The sequence below is a fragment of the Aphelocoma coerulescens genome, chromosome 5 (genome assembly GCF_041296385.1).
Source record: "Aphelocoma coerulescens isolate FSJ_1873_10779 chromosome 5, UR_Acoe_1.0, whole genome shotgun sequence".
Classification (NCBI taxonomy): domain Eukaryota; kingdom Metazoa; phylum Chordata; class Aves; order Passeriformes; family Corvidae; genus Aphelocoma; species Aphelocoma coerulescens.
In genome coordinates, this window is record NC_091019.1 from 25,908,592 (window position 1) to 25,931,421 (window position 22,830).

Here is a 22,830-nt window from a genome sequence, read left to right on the forward strand (position 1 = left end):
GCCTGAAAAGCGATTGGCAAACAGATGCTGAGGAAGCAGGTAGACATAGGTGGTTGGGTGACATCCTGCAGCTAAGCTGGCTGAAACTGAGCCTAAAACTGCAGGAGGAGCCTGTTGTCAGTTCTGTTGCTTGGCCCCATCTTGATGGGCTGTTCCAAAGTCTTGTTTTGCTTGGTTCTTTGTGGGTCGAGATGGGTGGCATGTACCTCTCGTGTGTTTGAGAGGATTGTTTATGAGTGCAGAGTATGATTTTGGAAGACCCTGCTAACAGGTTTTAACTAGCTCCTTTCCTTTTCAAAGACTGGGATAATGGTGGTGTATTGCTTTGATAGCTGGGGTATTAATTTGAAGAAATAAACCTCTTTGTCATTCCTTCTACAGTAGTTTATAGTATTCTGTTCTTCCTGTGACCTTGTCCTTGGGGACAGACTGGTTGTGCTTGGCTGTATTTCAGACTCTAACTCTGGTAACCAAATTCTTGATGCTTCACAGTGTTTGAAAATGGTGGGGTGGGAATCTGTTAATCTGAAAGTCTTTGTAAGCCAAGAAATTTTACTAAAATGAAAGAGGTGGGTTTTCAACCTGCCAGCTATGCAGAATTTTGGTAGCATCTCATCCCAGCTGGATTTGCCACTTAGTTGCTGTTGCTGGTTGTGGAATCAAAGTGTAGAATTTCCAATGTAAAACATTGCCTTGGCAACATTTGAAAATAATGCATTTGTTCAGAAAAATGTTAGTGTGACGTTCCAGCATAGACTAGCTTGTTTCAGTCACTGTTAGTAAGCTTTGGATTGAAACTGTGTTTCTTGTGCACTAACCTAGAATTTGTCTCCTCAAACTGACTTTCAGCACAAATTCTCTACAAAGTGAGGAAGCAGATTTGAGTAACAATAGATCTTTTCTCATAAATGCGTATTGTTTTAAAATAGCCTGTACTGTAGAAGTTGGTTTGTATTTTCATTTTAAAGCCTTACTTTGTGGGAAATTAGTACTATGGGATGCATGCAAGTAAGGGATGCTGATCAAAACTTTTAATGCCCAGTGTGGTACTATATGCACATATTCTTACCAGTTGTGGATTTTCTGCAGTCTGAAGTTTGCCCTTATTCCTAAATCCTGGAGCAGTGGTCATGTTCTTAACAAGCTTTTTTTTTTTTTTTTTCTTTTCCCTCCTCTTCCTTAAGGTGTCTTAGTTCCTTTGATGCAAGCTTCTTCCTCTAGCCACAATGGCAATTTTCAGCAGGAATGGTGCACCTAAATTCAGTGCTGTGACAGTTTGCATGTGCAATGGCCTGCTTGGCCTCTAACCAGACTATGCTGTGCCCCAGCTGGCCTGTGTTTGTCCTGTGAGTGTGTCCTGGTGCTTGTGGGACAGCAGTGTTTTGGTGAGGTGGCACTGGCTGTCTGAACATGTTGTAAGAAAGGTTTACAGGACCTGAAGGAGAGCAGCAGAGATGCTGGCACAGGCCCCATTGGCGGGGGGGAGCTTTGTGCAATTTTTACGGGTCTTTTGGGAGAGAGGCTAGATGGACTTGTGGATAATAAAGCTGTTTTGTCAGTCTGGTTCTCATCAGTGGACTAAAGGTACCAAGATCAGTCTATACAGATGTGGTAAGAGCAACCTCCATTGCTCTCCCTAGTGTCTGACTTCTAAAGGAGGGTCTTCTCTTGGACCAGAGACAGAAGTTCAATAGTTGTCCCCCAGTCCCACTCAGAGAGGAGTTGGGGAAGCACTAGTGAAAATCTTTTCTGCTGTAGAACCTATAAAGTTTTCTAAATCAAAGAGTCCTTGAGAAGCTGGGATAGGAGGGCTGCAAGAATGGGGTGTCAAAAAAGGAAGGAAAGCAGCAAGTAGAAGAGAGACGGGGCAGGAGGTACCTGAAGTCAATCAGGGAGCCAGAGCTGTGCAACCTAGTGTGCATGCTGCTTTCCAGAGCATCCTGGCAATTGGTGCAGGCTGTTTTCCCTTTATAGCATTGCATCTGTGGATAGGGGATGTTGCTGAAAATTCCTCTGAGCTACTTTTTTTCTGAGCCATGGGTGCTGGTCTGCTTGCTTGGGACAAGCTGAAGAATCCTGTCACCATTTGCTTGAGTGGACTCTGTAAATGAAAAAGGGCATTGGAGAGATTGCAGTGAAGACCTTGGAAGGAGGTTGTGGTGGATCTTGACAGGGGAATGCTGCATTCTTGGTATAATTCTGCATAGAAGTTTCCACCTTGTCAGGGACAAGGTGAATAGTTATGTGTCTGTGCCAGTGTTCCCTGATGGAGCCGGGGCTCAGTGGGACCTGAAATCCATGTGTGGTGCGGGCTGGCCGGCCCGGAGTCCTTCTCTCTGCCGGGCGTGTGTGTCCTGCTGCCTTGTGGTTGGGGCAGGAGTACGCAGGGCATCTGGCCACGAGCTGAGGGCGAGTCCTCTGCTGTGGGTGGATCCTGTGTGAAGGCCGGCTGCGGAGACGCGTGGGGCAGGTGGCAACGAGGGATGCGGGGAATGCCCTCGGCTGAGCCTCAGCTCAGCTTGGCCCGGGCTGGGCGCGCTGGTGGCTCCGCGCTGGTCCTGTTGCAAGCCTGGCGCTCGGGCAATGCCGGCTGCCGGCCGGGAGCGGGGATCCTGCGCTCCGAGATCGTGCATGCTTAGTGTAAGGGCGCCGATCGCCCCGTGCGCCGGTGACTCGGGCGTGCTGGGATCAGTGTCCGGGAACAGGGCGTACTCCTGGCACGCCGGGCCGGGCCTCACGCGTGGGCACGGGGCAGCGGCCGCAGGGCGCCGGCGCCCCCGGGCCGTCCGTCCGTCCGTCCGTCCGTCTGTCTGTCCGCCCCCGCCCGCCCGCCGCGGCGCAGCAGCGCCCCCTGCCGGCCCGCACGGCGCGCCGGAGGTGCTGGCGCCCGGGGCCGCCCCGCCGCCCTCCCGGCGGCACCGACCCCGCTCCCCGCTGCCTCCGGTGCGCGGCGGGGGAAGCCCGCCCCGCTCCCGGGGCATCCGCTGGCCGCGGGGGAAGGCCGCCCCCGCCAAGGGTTAATGCCGCCTCACCTCAGCCGCCCCGGCCGCGGCGGGAGGGGGCGGAGGAGGAGGAGTGGTGCCGTCACTGCGGCGGCTCCCGCGCCGTTACCTAACCGGTGACATAACGCGCTCCCTCCGCTCCGCTTAAGAAGCGCCTGGGGCCATCACGGGGGCCGGCTCGCAGACCCTGCGCCGGGCGGTGGTGGGGGCCAGGCAGTGTGAGCCCTGCCGGGAGCGCATGGCTTCCTCCGCCCACATTCCCGCTCTTCCCGGGGCGCCCCGGCTTCCCGCCCCGAGAGGCGGCGGGCTACCCCGTCCGTGAGCCGGGCGGCGGCGGGGGAGCGCTTCCCGTGTCCTCCTCCTGAAGTTTCCCGGGCGGGCAGGGGATCTGCGGGGCCGCCGTTCACGGCCGCTCCCTGGGAGCCGCCATCCCGGGGGGCCGGGGGTGCGCGGCCTCGTCGCGTGAGAGGGATGCTGCCAGGGACACTGGCTAGTCCACGTGCGGCCGGGGGGGCCGGGGCAGCCTGCGCCAGCCCATGCAGTGCCCGCAGGCGCTTCCTCTGCCTCCCTGCTCTGCCAGGGAGAAGAAAGTGCATCGAATCAATCGTAGCTGAAACATTTAAGGAGGCGTGATGGGAGCTTCGTTTCCATGGGAAAATCTGGGGAGTTTTCCACCGGGGGAAATACTGCAAGTTTTCAAGGGCTTGGAGTGAAATATAGAAAGCATCGGTGGGCGTTTCTTTATTTAGTAACGGGAAGGCAAAGGCAGTGTTGCCCAAGTTCTTCCTTAAATCTTTAAGGCAAACACCTATTGCAAAACAGTGCCGATACGAATAAAACAGTCAAGGATTTCTAGAGCGCTTTAACGTAAGAGTCTCCCTAATGCTTGATGGTAATTTATCGAGGGCATTTCTCATGAGGCAACTGTTGCCTTCTAAGTTGATTAACTTGGGCATATTAACATTATTCATCTTCTCTCCCCCCCCCCCCCGATGGATAGAAATACTTAATTGAAGCGAATGTAATTAAGAGCGTGGGACGGAAGGGACTTCTGTGGAGCAATAATTACCAAATACGCTCATTTTAGCTGGAGCTGTATATATATTTTAGGGTGAAAAAATACAGAGTGGTGTTCAGATTTGCTCGGTTTCCAGCAGCGCACGGTCGCCGTTCAGCGCTGCGCGACCCCCTTTTTATGAATGGTGGGCTGTGCTCGATTGAGCAGCCGGGCGCACTCGCCGCTGCCGCGCCGGCCGCGGGCAGAGGGCGCTGCTGAGAGCGCTCAGTGCGGACACCGGCGCGTCCTGCTCGGGAAGGTGCGGCTCGGGCTGGGCTCCTCCGCGGCTGCGGTGCCCCAAAGCGACATGATCGGGTCACTTCCAGATTCAGCTAAATTCCCCTTCTGTGTCTCCTTCCAGTGCAAAGGCTAGAATGCAAGACGTGGGCTCGAGAAACAACATACTGCGGAGTACCTCACACTTGTTGTAGGCAGGGTATCTTTTGAAGATAAGTTTAATGGCTTTTCAACAACTTTAATTTCTGGGGGTTGTTGTTTGTATGAACCACCTATTTGAGTAGATTGTTTCTCATCATAATTAGGTAACTTTCAAAGATAGCAGAAATTTAAATTCTTCTAGTGCTACTTCTCTATATTTTTAAGGCTTGCCTTTATAGGATCTTGACAGCTGAATAAAGGCTTGCCAGCTATGGCATCTCTTATCTGTGCTTGTCTTCGCATCTTTTTAACAGAACATTATCTACTAAATATATCCCTGAAGCCATCTTTGCCTCTAACAAGCCATGAATAACTAATTCCAGTACATCTGAGAGGGCTCCACTTTTTAACATAAATAAAGGTGTTATTTAATGTTAGGGATTATAAAAGGTTTAGAGCCATTCCTAGCATAGCATAAACATGCTTACAAGCTTCTTGTAGATCTTGGTGTACGTGCAGTTCATGGTTGAACCTGCGAAAGGGACACCCTGAGGGGTGTTTTCCTCTCTCCCCAGAAGAACTACTTTAGCTATTGGTTCGAATAAGATTGCACACATTCTGCATTCCAAAGTAGCAAGGGAGAAGGAAGGAAGGGTCAAATTGAATGTTGGTTTGTGTCTTGGATAGCAACAGGCAGCTTAAAGGGTCAGTCCACCTTTTTTTGTCCTTGGGAACTGATGATTTGGGTGACTTGAAATTTTGGATGTTTCCAGTCATGAGAACAGAAGCATAATGTTTTACTAGAAGATCCAATACTGTCTCTCTAAACAGGATGATGTTGGTTCTTGCTTAATGTGAACTACTTTGCTAATTAGCTCAGGTGGCTTCTTATTCTAAACCCTTCCATTTTGTTATCCATTTTAAGTGCTGGAGACTTTCACCTCTGGTGGTCACATTAGTTTCAGTCTGCATTTACCCTAGACAAGCTGACCACAGATGTAATAAGGATTGTGAATGTCCTGCACTCCCACAGTTCTGCAGCCTCGAGTGAGGAGCAGTGGGCTGGGTGACATGGCAGCAGCTCTTTCAGCCTCTTATGACACTAATGTTTCTCACTTCTGTGTCTAACATGACACATATTATGTGGCTTCTGTGCTCTTACTTAGTCTCAGTAAAACTGTGAGGAACTGGCTATGGAAACTGGTCTGTTCTTCTGGCTTGTCATTGCTCCTGCCCTGCAGGAGTGAAGCTGATGTACATTTGTGCACTTGTTTCCTGCTGTATATACATTGAAGAGCCTGAACTTGCATTCTGCAGCTGTTATCCTCTTGATACCTTCACAAGGCCTTGTAAAATTCCAGTGTGATGCTTCCCATCCTCCTGTTTAGGGGCATCAGATATGGAAGTCTCTGTGCTTCAGCTATCTTACTCTTGAGCAGGTTACACATTTGGGCATGAGTTTTGTTGCCACTTCAGTTGTTCTGCAGAATCCTTATTTTCGTACCTCTGTGTCCCTAGAGTTAATGCTACCTTCTCAGTGTACAGCTTGTTTTAATGTTGCTTCTAGCCAAAATGAATAAAATATCACTGGGTGTCTTTCTGCTCAACTTCTGTTCTACTTCTGAGCAGTCAGGATCTCGAAGGGAGAATGAAATCTCTCCAAGTCTCACCTCTTTGCAGTTGGATTCCTTTTTCCCAGATAGCCTGGAGATCTTATGAATTCTGCTGACATTGGCTTCCCCAATGCCTGTGTTGGAGGAAGTGAATACATTGTATGTGTGGTGGCGAGGCAGACCTTTACTGCTTCAAACAAGAAGTTTTGTCAAGCCTCCCTGCTTCTGTCTTTCTTGGATGCTATGTGGCATGATGAGAACTCACGAAGAGGGAAAGATCTTGGGAAATACCCTTACACAAAGCAAATGCTTTTGCTGTGCCCAGAGCTGTCTTAATACCTGCTCTCCCACATCTGTTAGTGCACTGTAGGAGCTGAGGTGTAAAACTTGGGAACATGATACACATATAGGAATTTCTCCTGAGCCCCAAGTGCTGGCCATGACTGATAAATGGGTGGTCTGAAATAGGAGGTAAGAGGTCTTACATGTCCCCTGCCTGTGTTAATAACCAAAGGACTCAAACTCTGCAGGGCAGCAGGTCGGGCTCATGGATTTATATAACACACACCATGACCACCCATTCAAAACATAAAGGCTTTTTTAGAGCTGTTGCATGGTGTCCCCTCCCATGGGTCAAGGTAAGAAGTTAAACAAAAGTAGTTTCTTGGGTAGTTCTGATTTTTGTATTAACTCTGGGGTTTTTGGGAGGGGGCAGGTGGAATTAGAATTTAAAAGGGGTCAGTGCAAAACTTACCAGTAAGCTTGACTGTTACATGGAGGTCTACATGACTACTGCAGAACATAAAGGATCCACAGATCCAAAGGGTTGGAAATTCCCTATCCTGTTTTAAAAACAATTTTTAAAAAGCCCTAGCATTTCAGGAACTCTTCTTGTTTTTTAGAATTTTTAGCTGTTGAAACAGTCACTTAGCAGAAATGTGTCTTAACAGTTGTCTGTTAGACACAAGAACTTCTAAAAAGATCTCCAAGAATGGAAACAGCCTGGGGAAGGATTAGATGTATTAGCTTTGTGGGCTTTTCAAAGTCTTCACAAAAATTCAGCAAGGACACCAAGCTGCTTCGTATTTCAATAGAAAACCAAGAGGTCAGAAAATCTCTATACAGTGTTGTGTAACTTCCTTGTCATATACAGTGCAGGGCAGGTGTGTTTGCTGATGGATGTATAGATACAGATTTTCTCTTCACATGTAAAATCTGTCTCTTTCTTGGAAGATTAAACTTAAAAAGGAGTGACCTGTGTGGGTAGTAGGCTGGTGCAGAGAATGGGAAGGTGACAGTGCAGGGATATTAGGTATCTTGAAGTGCATTTTAGTATGGCTTGGGCTCTTAAATTAAAGGTTCTGGGAGAGCCCTTGCAGCTATTGCATCACTTGCTAAAAATAGCATCTATACTGCATAAGGCAGCCTGTCTGCAGTGTGGATAGTCTTGAGAAATTAGTGTTGAATGATGTTCAGTCATTTTTACTTCTCAGCTAAGCACGTTTTTAATCTAAACTGTGATACAGAATGAAGCAAAAGGTTTTATTTTCTGTCTCTGGGGGTGGGGTGAGTTTCAAAATAGCAATGTCCACAGTTCTGTCTGCAGTATGATTCTAAAAATACATTTTAAAGCTTACTGGAATTACAGTTTAAAAGCACTGATAAATATGTTCTTATATTGTAATTGTCAGGGGAAGGGAAGAAAAAAAATTGCTTTGTGCAGCATGAGGTATTCTGCTCTTCTCATCAATCACTTAAAATTTAGCAGGGTTTTTTTTAATGGCAGTTACACAATGAAAGTGAAGTATAATGCTAATCTGAATTCTTACTAAAAAAACACCCCACAAACGCCAAATCCATTCTCTTGAAAATAGAATATATGTTCTACAGTGCTTTTTTTCCTTTTCTTATTTTGAAATCTTAGTCAAGATACACCAGGAAAGGAGTGTGTTTGTATTCCAGTGGTGTTGCTGAACCAGACAGGTCTGCAGCACAGCATTTTATTTTTAGACTCTAGGTTGCCATTTTTATCCTGTAAAAAATATTCATCAGCGTCTGGGTGACAGGCCATCAATTTTTTTAAATGTGTCAGACCACGTTTTTCCACCTCTCTCTATTTCTTCTTTTATGTCCTGCTGTATACATTTCTTTTTTGGGGGAAAAGGAGAGGGGGGAACGAGGGTACGGATTTTAATTCATGCATTAGATTTTTCAATTCACAGATCTTTAGCGTCACACGGTTCATTCATCTTCTGTGCTCAGCTGCTTACGCAGCTTTGCTTATTGTCTGCAGAGGGTGAACTGCTCTGGTGCAGGCAGCAAAGGCATGGGATGGGCAAAATCAGCCTCCTGCTGGACTGGTCACCTCAGCTGCCCTCTCTGCTTGCCCCAAAATACCCCCGTGTGGCAGTGCTGTGGAGAAATAGTTTCATGTATGGTTTTGGGGTGCTGATCAGGTATAAAATGACTTCCTGGAGAAACTATTCAAGGTCTCTCTGCAATAAATGTGTATAGGCCAGCTGACTTCTAACAACAGAAGATAGGCGATCTCTTCTGATCTGGGATATTGGGAATTGTTAGTGCATGGCAGGAGGGGCTCAAAGCCACACAGTTTTTGGATGGTGAGGCAGTAACTCACTGAGTGTGAATCTACAGCACAAATTCCATGGCAGGAGTGCCACACTGCAGTTGCTTTCTAGGGTGCTGGACTTCAGAACCTTCATAGTCCACAGCAGCTGTCTTGTTTAAAACATGAGAAACCTTGTTAGAAAACTTGAGGCTTTCTTAAAGAATTGCTCTTTGTGTCCTTGAAGAGCCTAGGTTGGCAAGGAACTGTTGTCATCGGAGCAATTGATACCGCTGATGGCCCCTCCCTTTTTTCCCTGAACCCAAACGTTGGAATTGCTGTGAAGCAGTGACAGGAGCTCGATTTTGAGTGGCTCTTCACTGCTTTTGGTGGTGTTGGAGAAGGGTTGTTGCTTGTGGGAGGTGGAAGCCAGGAACAACTTGCTGCTGGAGCCAAGTTAACTGTTGACCCAAGGGGACCTCACCTGTGAGGGTGATGGGTTTCACAATGGTCTGGCTGTTTACTAAGATTTTACCTGAATCATGTGATCTAAAATGCTAGAAGGGAGCTGGGAGAAACAAGAGAAAAGGGTGTGTATATGACTAGTAGCTGAAGGTCTAAGTCAACTCTGTCTTGGTAAGTTTTATTTGTAATTTTAAAAGCTTTTTAAGTCTTTGGGGCACTGGTACCCAAGATGGCTTGTTGGGGGAGGGCCAAGCTTAAGTGTTATGATAAGTAATAGTAGGTATTCCCAAATGTAAGAGCAATAAAATTTTTAGGATTGTTGGTTACTTACACTTGTGGAGTTAGAAGTGGAGATTTAGTATGCTTAAACTATATATCCACACATGCTAAAGCTGCTTTAAGGGGGAGAAAATGGATTGGATTTTAATCATATTTGGAGAGACACTGTAGGTTGAGACCTTCCTAAAGAAGGTTCCCTGGTACAATTGTACACATTTATGTCTGGGAAGATAATATACTGAGCTTGTGGTATGACTTGTAACCTCCTTAAATGTGTGTAATGAAAAAGTTGCTTATCAAAGATAGACTTTATCAGTCATATCAAAAATACAGTTTATCAGTCATATTTCTGCTGCATGAGATAATATAGCATTATGCCTTTCTTGGGGTTAAAACTCGTTTTTGCTTGTGCACAGCTAAGTGGCTGTCCTGATTTGTATCATCCCTTCCTAAATATGGAACATTTTAATTTTTGCATATCAGAATGTGGAAACCCGAAGGAAATGGCTTTGTGGAAGAAGGCAAAGTGGTAGGTGGTATTCACAAAGAAATGAAGTAGCCCATGTGTTTGATTTCCTTCATCTATTTTGACTATGATGGGTTTGAAACCACATTGTAAATAATTGGTTAAGGATTGGAGACTGGACCTAAAATGTCATAAAGGGTAACGATACCTGGGTTGAAGGAGTGTTACAGGAAGAAGAGGTGAGGCAGCAGCTCTCTGCTTTCCTTCTCAGGGTCTGTGCTGCAAGCAAGTTTATTGGTTGTGATGCTTTGAAATGGCTAGCTGAAAACAGAGGCTAGACAAGATTAAGAGCATCAAAATGGGTATTTATTGAAGGGCCTTCAAAGGTATACTTTGGGAGTCAAAAAGCCTCCAGGGGACTCCACCCAAGACAGACGTCACGGGTTTTTCACACTTTTATAAGTTTGGTCCATTTGCATATCAGGGTTAATTCTCCAATTACAATTTCAGGCAATGAAGTAATTACCCCAAGTTTGCCCCCCCCCCCGCCCCCCTTAGAGGCTTTAGTTTACCTATTTCAGTGTCTGAGACAGCAAGGTGTCCTTGAAGTGCAAACCTAGAGAGGGTTTGTTATGTCTAACCAGAATGAGAGAACAGTAGCTAACGGGCTATATGAAGTTTCAGAGTTACACACTAAGCAGTACAGGATCTGAAAAATATAAAAGTTAAAACCTAAGGCATCAGTTGAGTGCAAGGCTGGATGAATGTATGACTCCTAGGTGTTCCCTAGCTTTTCTTGAGTCCAGAAGGCTCCATATGGAGGCACCCAGTGGTTCTGTGTGAGCTACTTGGGTCTGGATGGCCTTGTAAGCTGAAAGCTGGCAGGCTGTGCTGCGTGAGAATATATTCTTGGGAGTCTCCATAGGTCCCTTTCTTCTCTTGAGATCCCTACCTCTCTTTCCTAAAAAGTGGTGTATCTCGGGCACAGTGATCCTTGTTGCAAACTTAGATGCTGAAAATGTTTGTTTTCTTTGGCACAAGGCAGAATGCTGATAAGAATGGTGAAGGAATGTCTAAGCAGTTCTGTGGCTTGGGATTCACTGGAGCTGGAAGTTAACAACAACAACAACAAAAATCAGTCTCTACAGTGTCAGCTTTCTTAGTCTTTCAGTGCTTCCCAGTTTGTCTATTTTTGGTATATTGTTGATGCAGTGAAATGCTACTCTGTAACTTGCATTTGAAACTAAGATTTTAATTCTGGGAGTAGGGAAGGAACATGGTTTTTCTAATACATGGAATATAGCTAGGTAATTTTGGTATTTGAAATGTGCTTAATTTTTAAAATTAAATTTGCCATCTGCAAACCTGTAGTCCAAATGGATTCTCATAGAGACTCCCATCAAAGGGTTTCCTAAATAGCTAATCTTATAAATCTTTTTACATTTGTTAGATTTACCTGTTTAATGTATAAAATTACTTGAAAATCCACAACATCAGTTTAAAGGACAGAAAGATAGGTGACGTGACCAGTGTCATTGTCTGCCATAATCGAGGTAGTGGAGAAAGCACCAAATCCCAAACTAGCAGGTGAGTTTCAAAAAGAACAGAAGGAGGTGATACTGTCCCATGCAGGGTGTAGTTCAGCTGGATGGCTTCTTGTTACAGTCTGTATTACATGCTAAAGGTTTACATGGATTAAAAAAAAAGTTACTCTAAAATACCTTAATAGCTTTGTCTCCTGTGAATTTGTCCAAAATCACCAGCTGTAGCCCACTAAATTGCAGAGCTGCAAGCTGGAGACAGGAAGAGCATCCTGAAGAGGTATTTCAATACTTGGCTTGTCAAAATCTCTTAGTACCTCTTGCTGACCTCTACCAGAGACCAAGTCTTGGGCTGACTGGATCTCTGTTCTGAGCTGGAGGATCTATTCTTGTGATAAAATGGTTATAGTGTGAGAGAGCTTGTCTACACTGTGTTGGTTTTTTCCCCTCCACTTCCAGTACAAATTGTTGGATGCGTGCAAAGGAATAGGTGAATGATAACATGGGTTTTTTTTTTTTCCTAATGACCTGATGCATTGGATGTGCCATGCTCATACAGAATGATGCATTATGCTTGAAATAAACCCAAACCTTCATTTAAAAATTTCTTCAAGACTGTGTTTTGTATAACTCTAAATAGTTCAGGTTGTAGTCGTGAAGCTGTGAAAGGTCAAACAGTGTTTCAAAGGTGCAGAAAAAAGGTTGTATTTAGCACTGCACCAATTTTGTGCCCACGGTCTGATCTTTAAAAAGCCATTACAAGGTGCTGTTGGTTCTTTTTGTGCCCCAAATGGAGACTGGTGTCCTCACTGTGAATAGGAAGGTGCTTGAGTAAGATGATTTGAGTTACTGCCAGCAGGATAAGGGATTCAAGAGGGAACCCCTTCCCAGTTCTGATGCCTCATGGAACCAGAGTCTCTGTTCTGTTAGGACCATGGTGCATTTGATTCTCATATTGTTTTTGTTTCTTATCTCTAGCTTCAACTAGCCTCTTTCTCATGAAGAGATGAACAGCCAGCCTCTGGAAGTCAAATTGTGTAGTGAGATTGTGGGGGAGGAAGGGTAATTTCCCTGATGGCCTCTGACAACCTGAGGAAGTGTAGAACCATGCAGTTGACAGAATGTATTGAAAGCAATAAACAAATTACAGTCAGGCTTATTTTGTTTCCCATTTTCTTTCTGATCCGTTAAATGGATAGTAAGGAACAGATTCTTGTTGCAAGTTTGTGGCTCTGTGTCCGGGGTTAGCTCTGGCTTGAACTGCATCTCAGAGCTCCTCCAGCAGGTCAGGTTCCTTACCCTTATTTTGCTCTTCAGAGTCAGAAATGGGTTTTTTTTTCCTCCCTTGAGATATAGTGATTTCCAGTTGGTCACAAACAGCCAGCTTATATTGTCTTCCCAATGTTAGCCTAAACTTTTCCTTTTCTGGTGATTACTCTATGGGAGCTTATGAAGAGTGAATAAAACTCTTTTAAACTAACCTCCCAGAACAGCTAACTCTTAATCATCTTAGTAGCTCTCTTTTTTTTTTACTCTTTTTTGTGGTTGTTCCCATTTAAATTACTTAATGTATTATTGTTTCCTATTATTATGGGAAGCGCCTCAGTGGTTATATAAGTTGTCTTTACAGCTGCATCAGAAGGACAATTTACAGACAATTTTACATGCAGACACTGCACCCCAGATACCTTTTTTTCCATTCTTTTCAATGGTCACCTCACCTCTAAACAAAGTTAGTCTCAAATGCATATCTTGACATTTGGTATCTCCATGTCACTGTGTAATATCTGGCAATATTATGTTTTATTCCTGTGGTCTGTAGACCCGTGTAATTCTTTGTATTGTGACATTGTGATCCTTTTCAGGACCTAGGTTTTCTGTGAAGTTCATAAAGCATTTCCTTCTTTGTGTGGTGGTCACTAGTAACAGTGTTGAACAGGATTTGTAGTGAGATAAGTCCCTGAGGGGTGTAACTAGTCATTTGTTTTTGTCCTGATCAAGTTCTGGTTTTAGTCTGAACCATTGTAGCTGCCTCCCCAGGCAGCCCCTGATGATATTCTAAGATTCTTATGTTTCATCATATAAAATTATTTTCTTTTGCCTCGTCGGTCTGGAACATTATTCTTGTCTAAACTGATCATACCTTTTAGAAGTTTGACCCAGTTCATCTTTTGATTAAAAATGGATCTAGTGCTGCATTTTACACCAGTCTCCACTTTTTCTATGCTCACAATTATTCTGACACCTTGCATAGCTTTCACTTGAAATGAAAATGCCCATAGCTTGCCAAGATCACTTGTTATCCTCTTCTGGTTGCAAGTGTTGGTTCTTTGTAGCTACACTGCTAACTGGAATTTATTTTTCTGCCAGCTACAAATACTTAGTGAAAGAGGAAAAAAAAATCTCAAATTTCTTTTAGTGACTTCTGATGTAGATGATTCTTTCAGCATTGCAGGCTCTAAACCCAGAGGCCCTTCTTCTGGCTGCTTAGTTCCTTCTCAGAAAAGTGACTTATCTATGCTTGTTTCCAGTGGCAAACACACTGAAAGCCTTCAGATGGTGCCAGTCCTGAGCTATCTGATCTTTAAAATGTTCATGTTGTATTTACCCCCTCCTAGAGGCAGGAAGAACCAGAAATGGTAATTTGAATGACCTCTGTGCATGTGTTTTTTTGGCCTGGTCGTGCTTGCCGTGACAGTCAGCATCTGTCACGTATTTCACAACGATGAACAAACGAGAGGTTGTTTTTGCTGAATGTTAATGCTGTGCAGTAACTCTTACTGTAGCGTCTTACAGAGCACAAGGCAGCTGTAGCCTTTGCAAATGCTTAACTCAACTTGAACTGGCTTGAGCAGGTGATCTGAACAACTTCCTTGCTACTGTAGAAAGTTAAATTCAGGGCAATCTTGGTTTCACCTGACATTTTCTGGATCAAAAGGCTTGAAAGCAGCAAAGGATGGGGTGGAGGCTTCTGAATAGGATAAGAGAATTCCCCCTGTCCTCCCAGACTCCCATGTCCATAATGCAGCAGCCCTCGACTGACAGGAAAAAAAGACCTCATAGCAAAGTCTGGAGTTTGAGTGCATAACAGACAACCAGCCTGAACTGGGAGAGCTCCCATAGAGGCAACTGGAACTGGAATTGCTTAAGCATTGAGTGTGACTTTCATGACTTCTTCAGTATGCTTTTCTTGTAGGGATTTCTAGATTGCTTCTAGTTCTCAAATCTAAAGAATCTTCAGAGTGCACTGCCCAAAACCCTTTCTTGCTGTAGTTCTGGGTGAAATGGGAACTTGTCAGTGCTGCGATATTTATAGAATATTTTTCTACCCACAATCCTAGCTCCTAGACACAAGCTGTTACCAAGTAAGTGTTTGGTTTGGGGAATTGAACCTTTTTCTGTAGCCTGTCTTTTCAAAGCCTGACCATTAGGTGTTAGCTCCTCTGTGCAGGAAAAAAACCTTTATATGAAAAAAAAAAAAACATATACAGAACTTCTAGGATTCCAGCTTGGGTACAGATCTTTTTGATATGAGACTTCCTATTTCAGCAGTTAAATTGAGAATAGAGGTGAAGTTTGTCTTATTTTTTGCACAGAGTTTTCAGTTTTTATTTAATAAAAATGCGAGGAGTTGCTGCTGTCTTATTAACTTGCAGCCGGCATGCTTATCTTCTTTGTTCTTCGTTAAATATGAGCTGGCATGTGTTAGACTGCGTTAGCGTTCACTCTTTGGGACTTCAGTGGTTTCTAAATTTGGCATTGCTAAGCCGGTGCCCTGTTTGCTTGAATCAATTGGGGCTGCTATTTTTAGCAACAAAGGGGAATTGAAATAGCAATTTTCTTTCCATGTAATGGATCCCCAAGAGGAATACTGATGCAAGCTCTCTGTCATCCTGTATTCTCCCCCTCCCCAAAAGCACTCAGACGAAAGGCAGCTGTCATGGTTTGCGGCTGTATTAATCTTTAATCAATCGAGTGTTTTCTGCATTCAGGTGTTCAGGGAAAAAAAGGGTCACGACTAAGATCTGCCTAGAATAACTAAGCACTCATGCATGGTCTGTGCAGTCAGAATTTGTGGATAACGGCAGGGATAGACGGAGCAGCTAAAAATAGTATATGCTTCCAGTGTTTCTCCAGTCTATTTTTGATGCTTGATTTTGATAAGGTTGATTGGAGTCTTACTAAAAATAGCCGTTCCTAGCAAGCTGAGGACAAAAAGTAGAATATTTTTAACCAGCACAGACTAAAGTACTTTTGTTGGCTGGAGATAATCTAGAAGCTTGGTATTGGTCAAATGCCAGTGATTTATATAAATCTGTAATAAATGAAGCACTGCATGATGCCAAGCAGGGATAGTCTTTCCTCCCCTTGCCAGCTTTTGTTTTCCCCAGGAGCTGTCATATTCTTAATATAGCCTCTGTGTTTCGTAGCAGAAGAATCTCGAGTCTTCAGTTATTTATGGGCTGTACTTTAAACCTATGCTAAGGTTAGCTGTGCTGTGGAGTTCCTCTCAACTGTATTACTTTAGCAAGACACAGAGGGTCCTAATGTATGTTGATATGTGCTGCAGCTGGGTACTGTGCTGTGACAGACCCTCACTCATATCTGGGTTCAGCCTTGCAGGATAGGGATGGCTCTTCTGTGTTGAATGGAGGATGTTGCAGACAGACTAGCTCTGCAGTGGCCATTTTGACAATAAATTTGAGCACTTCTCAGGGAATCAGAGATGGAGCTAAGATACCCTCCTTATAATCTGTTAGTTTTTTGGCAGGAAGGATGTAGATATTCCCAGATTGCTGGACCCACATCTGTCTAGGGAGAATAACATTGCTAGTGGCCTGAGAATCTCCCTCCTAGGTAATGATGTGCATGAGTGCATCTGCAGTACTCTGAAAGATTGCCTGAAAACTCAGGCTTTTCTGAATGAAAACAGGAAAATGGCTGAACCAAAATGAATTTGTAGTTTGAAGAGACTAGTAGAGAACATGCATAATAGTTGCTAGCTTCATTGTGCAGGTAGTCAAAGCACTGCGAGGAGTATGCCTGGTGCTGTTTGCTAGAGGCAATATGGATAAAAGTATTTTGTGCTTTATCTCCATTAGGCATCTCAAAAGTTCATTTTGCTGTGGAAAACGTGTTTGTGTCTGAAGGCAGGCTTGATCTCTCTAAGTTTTTTTCACTGTAGTCTAACCTTGAGTTGGGGAGTCACGAATCTATAATCTTGTTTCAGCGTGATTGCTCTGCAGAACTGCAGTAGAATTTTCTATGCTTGCTGTTGCTCCCTCTCCCTGTGTCAACACTGGTCCTTGCTCCCGGCGTGAGACGAGATGATTTCTACATGCCTGCCTCATGCTTTACTGCACCATTCTTTGCTTTTGTTTTAAGATGTCCTGGCTGCATGAGAAGCAGGTAAAAATGTTCTCCTCGGGCCTTGAATACTCACTTTAGTCACAAAACAGACTGCCATGGGCTGCTGGGTTCTGCTTTTGCCTGGCTCTGGAATGGTAGTCCTGTTTTTGTGAGCAAGGAATATACCTCTATTATACCTCTTAGAAGGTGGTGGATATTTTTTTGTGACCTCTTATTTGGCTGTTACTTCTTATAAGCAGAAAGAACATGTGAGTTCCCCACACTGTTGGTGGCACTTTATCTCTTGTATTTAGCCATGGGCTGTGGGATTTCTGAAGGATGCAGGTGCTATTGGAAACATTTGTGTATTTACCCCTCTGTAACGCTTCTGGAGAAGTGTCTACATTTTTATCTCCTAAAGTACCACTGGTTGTTTTAATCTTCTAAAGTCACTGGTTGCATGTGTTCCCCAGCCTTGGTCTATGGCTTTTTTAATGACAGGAAAGCTGTTCCCTTTCAATGCCAGATGACAATCTCACTGACTGGTGAGTTTTCTAACTTTGTCAAGGGTTGTCCTGAGTTTGGTACTGGCCAGGAAATGTTGCCAATGCTTATGAACTACATCCTACCTGTTGTATATGTGACAAAAGCTGAGAAGCACTAGGAGATAAGTTGGCTAGGTGGTATTAAGGTATACGAGTATTAGTGAGTTGTGTCTGTCAATAACTATTCTAGTAGCAGAAGCTGTGGTGGATGCCTGTGTAGCTGTATCTTAAATTAAAGAGACCACTGTAAGAGGTCAAAGATATGTTATTAAAGTGGGAGTTGAAAAGTGTGTGTGTGTGTGGGGCGGGGTGTTCATTCTTCTCTCCCCACAACCACATAGGAAGCAAAATTCTGGCACAGCCATTAGGGCAAAGATGCTATACTGTCCTGAGGTGAAGATTTTGGTGATTTAGGGAAATAATTACATTATGTATTAAGGATAATACTGTAATAAAAAATTTAACTGCTGATTTGCAATCTTGTGCTGATAACTTATATATATACAATGGTAATTGTAATATCTACAGCCTACATCTGGCATAACCTCCTCCAGCAGTGTGAGCAGATGATGCCCCATACTGCTCTCATTGTTTGGAGGCCTTGATACTACATTGGCAGTTTCTCTTTGTACCCTATTACTGCATCCAAAGCATGGGTAGGTTCACAGTCATTTATACTAACATGGTGTACACTAGTGGCTAGCATGAGTAGTGATTTTAGTTTTATCAGCTTTCTGACTTCTTGTCTACCACTTCGAGCAGTGTAGGGTCTGTTGGAATATAAGACTATTGATGCAAAACTGAAATGAAAACCAGGACTAGAGGATGAGACCGTACGTACATCTGTCACCCATTATAACAATGATTATGCAAGTCTTTCCCAAAGTGTCATTTCCTAGAAGAGCAAGAGATGTTCCTTTCAGTGTGCTGTACTCACTAGGGCCAGGCTTTGTGGACTCTGACTCAGAACAGGAATTTTTAGATGGATTTATTTTGAACTTAAAGAAGAGTATGTATATGTCAGTTCTCTAGCTACGCATATACTAGTGTCAAAAAAGGCTCTTCAGATGGGGATCTGTTCCAGGTGAGGACTAATTATTTTGCGAAATACCATGTGTCCAAGCCTGCTGAAGACTGGCCAGTGGGAACTTCCCAGGGCAGAACATCTCCAGCCCAATGCGAATGCATGTACTGATTTATTAAGAGTGAGCCTGTTCTCAAGGTATGTCACGTTACTGGATACCTTTCCTTATTTTTGTCCCCTTACTTTTGGGGCTGTAGGGGAAAAGGCAAAGATGGGTGTTGACTTCTTTGTCTAAAATCAGCCGATGCTACAATACCAGCTTCCATTCAGGCAAACATTTACTTGGTGGGCTCACACACAAGTTGCCTGGGCACTCTTCTTGCTTCTCTCCTGAAGACAGCAGATGGCTGAAGTGGGAAGCTACTACAGTTAGTCTGACTACTGAGTAAATGTGTATAATCACAGTTAGGTCCTGGTGCAGCTTTCTTATATAGACAATAACTTATTTCTATCCTACTTGCTTTGCCTTCTTTAAGCTCTGCCAACTGCAGTCAGTCTGTAACTTTTGTTGGAAGGCAGTCTGTAGAGGAAACAGAATTCAAAAGCGTAATCCACGCTTGGACTCAAACTAGCTTGGGCACATCAAGTTGATAGCAGAAATTTAGTTAAACTGACGCAGCTTTGGAGTGGTTGAAACTGCAACATTTGGCTCCAGTATGCAAGCTAGAGATGAATGTAATCAATATGAAAATGGTAAGTGACTTGCTGATGTACAAGATTTAGGTAATCCAAAATGTGGAGGAAGATAAGGTGGCTGAATCTTGACTTCTGTGATGTTGGTCCTCTTGGTTACCTTTACCCCACCTCTTCTCCCTGCTTTTACAATGTAGGGTTTAAGTTTTGCTTTCTGCTCCGGCAGATTCCTGTCAGGGCAGCCTTTCTGACCCTCCAGACTGCTCACTAGGATCCCATAAATGGGCAGTAACCAGAGCTGGCTGAACTGGGTGCTACTGGTCAGCAGCAGGCCAGGTCTGTGTTAGTGCATGTTTCCCATTGCAGTCCATGGGTGCTGACGGCCCTCCACCACCAGCGCAGCTGTAGATGGAAAATCCATTTGCTTTGAATGGGAGGGAACTGAGCCAGGTGGCTTCTCTCAAAGGGCCTTAGGAAGAGAAGTGTGGCCTGAAAAAAATGGGGTTTAGGTTATTCATTGGAAAGCAGTCCTTGTTCCGTGTTTGTCCTTCAAGATGGTGTGAGAGCACAGAGCAGAAGACAGTTATCCTTTTCCACATGGAAGCACTAAAGTTAAATGATGGTCTCAGTGTCATCTTGTGAGGAGTTCCCTTATTGCCAAGAAAAACTAGCTGCCGACTTTATCCTGATGTGTATGCCTTTACCTGCAGCAGAAGCAAAACAGGGATGTGTATCAGCCAGGAGTCTGTTTCTGTCGGTGATGGCTCAAGCACTTCTTATTTCCTGATGGGATTTTGTAACTTTTATCTACATCAGATTTGTTTAAATTTCTCACAGTCTGTTCTGGAGGGTACTTTAACCTATGGACTACAGGTTATTTTAATTTGAACTAGGGCCTATAAAAGGAAAAAACCCATCCTGTTACTCACACTTCAGTTAGAAATCCCTCATCTTCAGCTTATATCTCGTGCTCCAGCTGATTCCATTACCATTTACCTAAGCAATGGATTCAATAAATGAGTAAATATCCTTGACTGAAACTACTTGTACTTTACTAAGCCTTTAAAGGGCTACAGGTGCTTTTTGGAGTCCCTGCCTCTTGGAGCATGCATTTTTGGCTGCAGGTGCTAGAAGTGGAACAACTTACAGTGTCCGAAAACAGTATTTTAAAATGCTGAGCTTGTTATCTGGGAATAAAACCATTAAGTCCATAAATTCTGAGTTGGAAGGAGAAGAAACAATCTCTAAGTGTTACAGGGAATGGTTCTTCTTTAGGTGCCTCACTAACTATAGTGAAGGAGACAACCCCTTTCACCAAGTCACTGAAGTTGAATGTTTTCCACATTGGGTCAGCTTAGAACTTGTCCAGCTACTGTTGTGATCCTGATGGGGAGGGGTCCTGGTACATGTTTTCACTGTACTCCTGTTTGCTTCATTGTTTTGCTGAAGCAACAATGACTTGTGTGATAATGCATAATGTGAATCCCAGGTCAGCAAGGCTGAAACTGAAGCTTGTTAGGCCTTGAACTAAAGGGATGGTGCTGTCCTGTAGGGCTGTGGTGCATCTGGCTGAATGGGTAACAATATTGGTACAAGTTTGGTTGCAGGAAATGGGCTTCTGGGAATGTATTTTTGATTTATTCCCTAAAGTCTGATTTTTATTGGTCATTTGGACCCTTGCTTCACCTTTCATTACATGGCATTGTTTCTGTACCAAAACCGTCACTCACTTCGCTAATGGTGGCTGAATAGGAAGTGACAAAGCAGTGTGACACAGACACTTGGTTTTCTCAGTAAAATTCCCTGGCACTGACAGTGCAGCAGCCAGAGCTCTGTTCAGTAGCTGGAGCATCCCATGTGTGCAGTATACCTATCCTTATCATGCTGGAGTTACGACATCTTGCAAATAAACCCTGAAACCAGGGAAGGGGTGAACATATGTGTGTGTACCTTCATCTGTGGTCATCTGTGAATCTCAGTTAAATCAGGGACATGACTAGATCTTTCCTTCTAGTCTGTTTCTGAACTGTTGCCTGACCATTCAGGCTCAAATAGGACCTTCGCTGGCAGTTTCATCTTTTGTTATTACATCCACTTATTTATAGATAGCAGGCAAAGAGACTGAAGTGGTTACAGCATTTCCTAGCTGTTATTACTCAAACAGAAATATTCTGGCTGCAGTCTGCATGCCAACTGTTCGAGGGGATCTGCAAGCGGTAACTAATCAAATCATCTGCACACATGTCTCCTTCCGGTGCTCTGAAGGAAAGTTATTGCTGAATCCCAATGCCAGGCAACACCTCTGTCTGCTGTCAGTTTTGTTCAGGTAGAGGTTGACCTGAGAGTTAAACCAACACTCCCAGTTCACTGTTCTGAAACATTAAACAAGTCCAATAATTTGGCTGTGGCTATGTTCAGCAATAAGCTGTTCTGATCTGATAAAAGGACAAACAGAAAAAATCCAGTATATTCTGTGGCTACTTGGAGAGTGAGAGCAGAGACAGGTTAATGAGGCTAGACAGAAGAGCTAAAATTGTAAGGATGTTGACGTCTAGGCATTGGGTTTGGTGAGAAGAAAAAGCTGAGAGAGAAAAGAAGTGGTGCTGAATGTACTTGCTTAAGAAGTGGATGGAAAAGCAGTTCCTGTATGGAGGAATTTACTGAGATGGTCAGCTACTAGTGTGATGAGAGCCCTGGAATAATCTATCAAACTAATGGCATGTTGAGTCACTCACAGCTTCTCAGCTTGTGGAAAGAATCCTAGAAAGACTTGAAGCTTGACACAGATCCAGTCACCCACAGGTGAGAAAGTTTAAGCTGTAGAAGCCCAGCTTGCAACTGATGCCTGGATCAGTCACTCATGCTCACTGCTGGTGAGCACAATGGTCAAAGGGATCTGAAATCTGCTGGAGGAACACTAACACAGAGCTGTTGTTCAGCTGTTGCTAAAATCTGTTTTCTAGGATGCTTACAGGCTTGGAGATACCTTTTATTTTACTGTAGACTATATACGTTGACAGCTGGTTTAATAGTCATAAATGAGCTTTTTTTAGTTAAATGGCTTGGAAATGTCTCTTAGTCCACAAAGCTTCTGAAGAAGTGTATTAGGACAGAGGACTGGTGTGAGAAGGGGTGCTGAATTCTTGAAACACGTTAGGCTCTTAACTCCATCTCTTTCTCTCCTTTCTTACCTATGGAAGGGTTTTAGTGTGAGTTTTTAAAGCGATTTCATAAAAATTGTACACCTATTCCAGAGGCTTGGATGTGTTTCTGTCTGGAATGAGTACTTTAATAGCCTACAAAAGAACACACCCATTGCAGTTACTTCTGTGAAGCACCTAATGTAGATTTGTCTTTTTTTGTTGTTGTTTCAGTGGTCACAGGAGCTACTGATGGGATTGGAAAAGCCTATGCAGAAGAGGTAAGAATTCTTACCACTTGGATGTCTGTCTTGATTCTTGGCTATATGTTAAGCTGTCTAAACTCTCTCAAGCTGCACATCATATCTCCTCACTTTATCTTAACATAGGTATCTGTGGAGAAAGAGGTCTCCCACCTTGCCTCACTCTGGTAACCAGCCAAAAGTTGTATGTCTTTTTGTTAGTTTCTTTTATTTGCTAATTATATTTTCTGTTCTTACCTTATCTTTCAGTTTTTATTTCTAACTTTTTTAGTTTTTAAAGGATTTTAACTTTCTCAGCCCTTGGTATTTCCTTTTGGTACTTCCAGGCACTGACTAAATGGCATTTATAGCTGCCAGCAGTATGTTCCAATTATTTCCTGTAGTTCGTGAAGTCTCTGAAGCTGGATTTTACCTTTATCTCTTTTACTGTACTTTTGCTCTTGATGGGT

At 43.9% G+C, this 22,830-nt stretch overlaps 1 protein-coding gene across 1 annotated transcript in view; it reads left to right on the forward strand.

Annotated features, from left to right (window-relative positions):
* HSD17B12 (hydroxysteroid 17-beta dehydrogenase 12) overlaps window positions 1–22,830 on the forward strand; it is an 85,581-nt gene that overhangs the window by 9,887 nt on the left and 52,864 nt on the right. Inside the window, exon 2 of the mRNA XM_069017168.1 lies at window positions 22,353–22,399. Coding sequence (XP_068873269.1) covers window positions 22,353–22,399 — 47 coding nt within the window. The remainder of the gene's footprint in view (window positions 1–22,352; window positions 22,400–22,830) is intronic.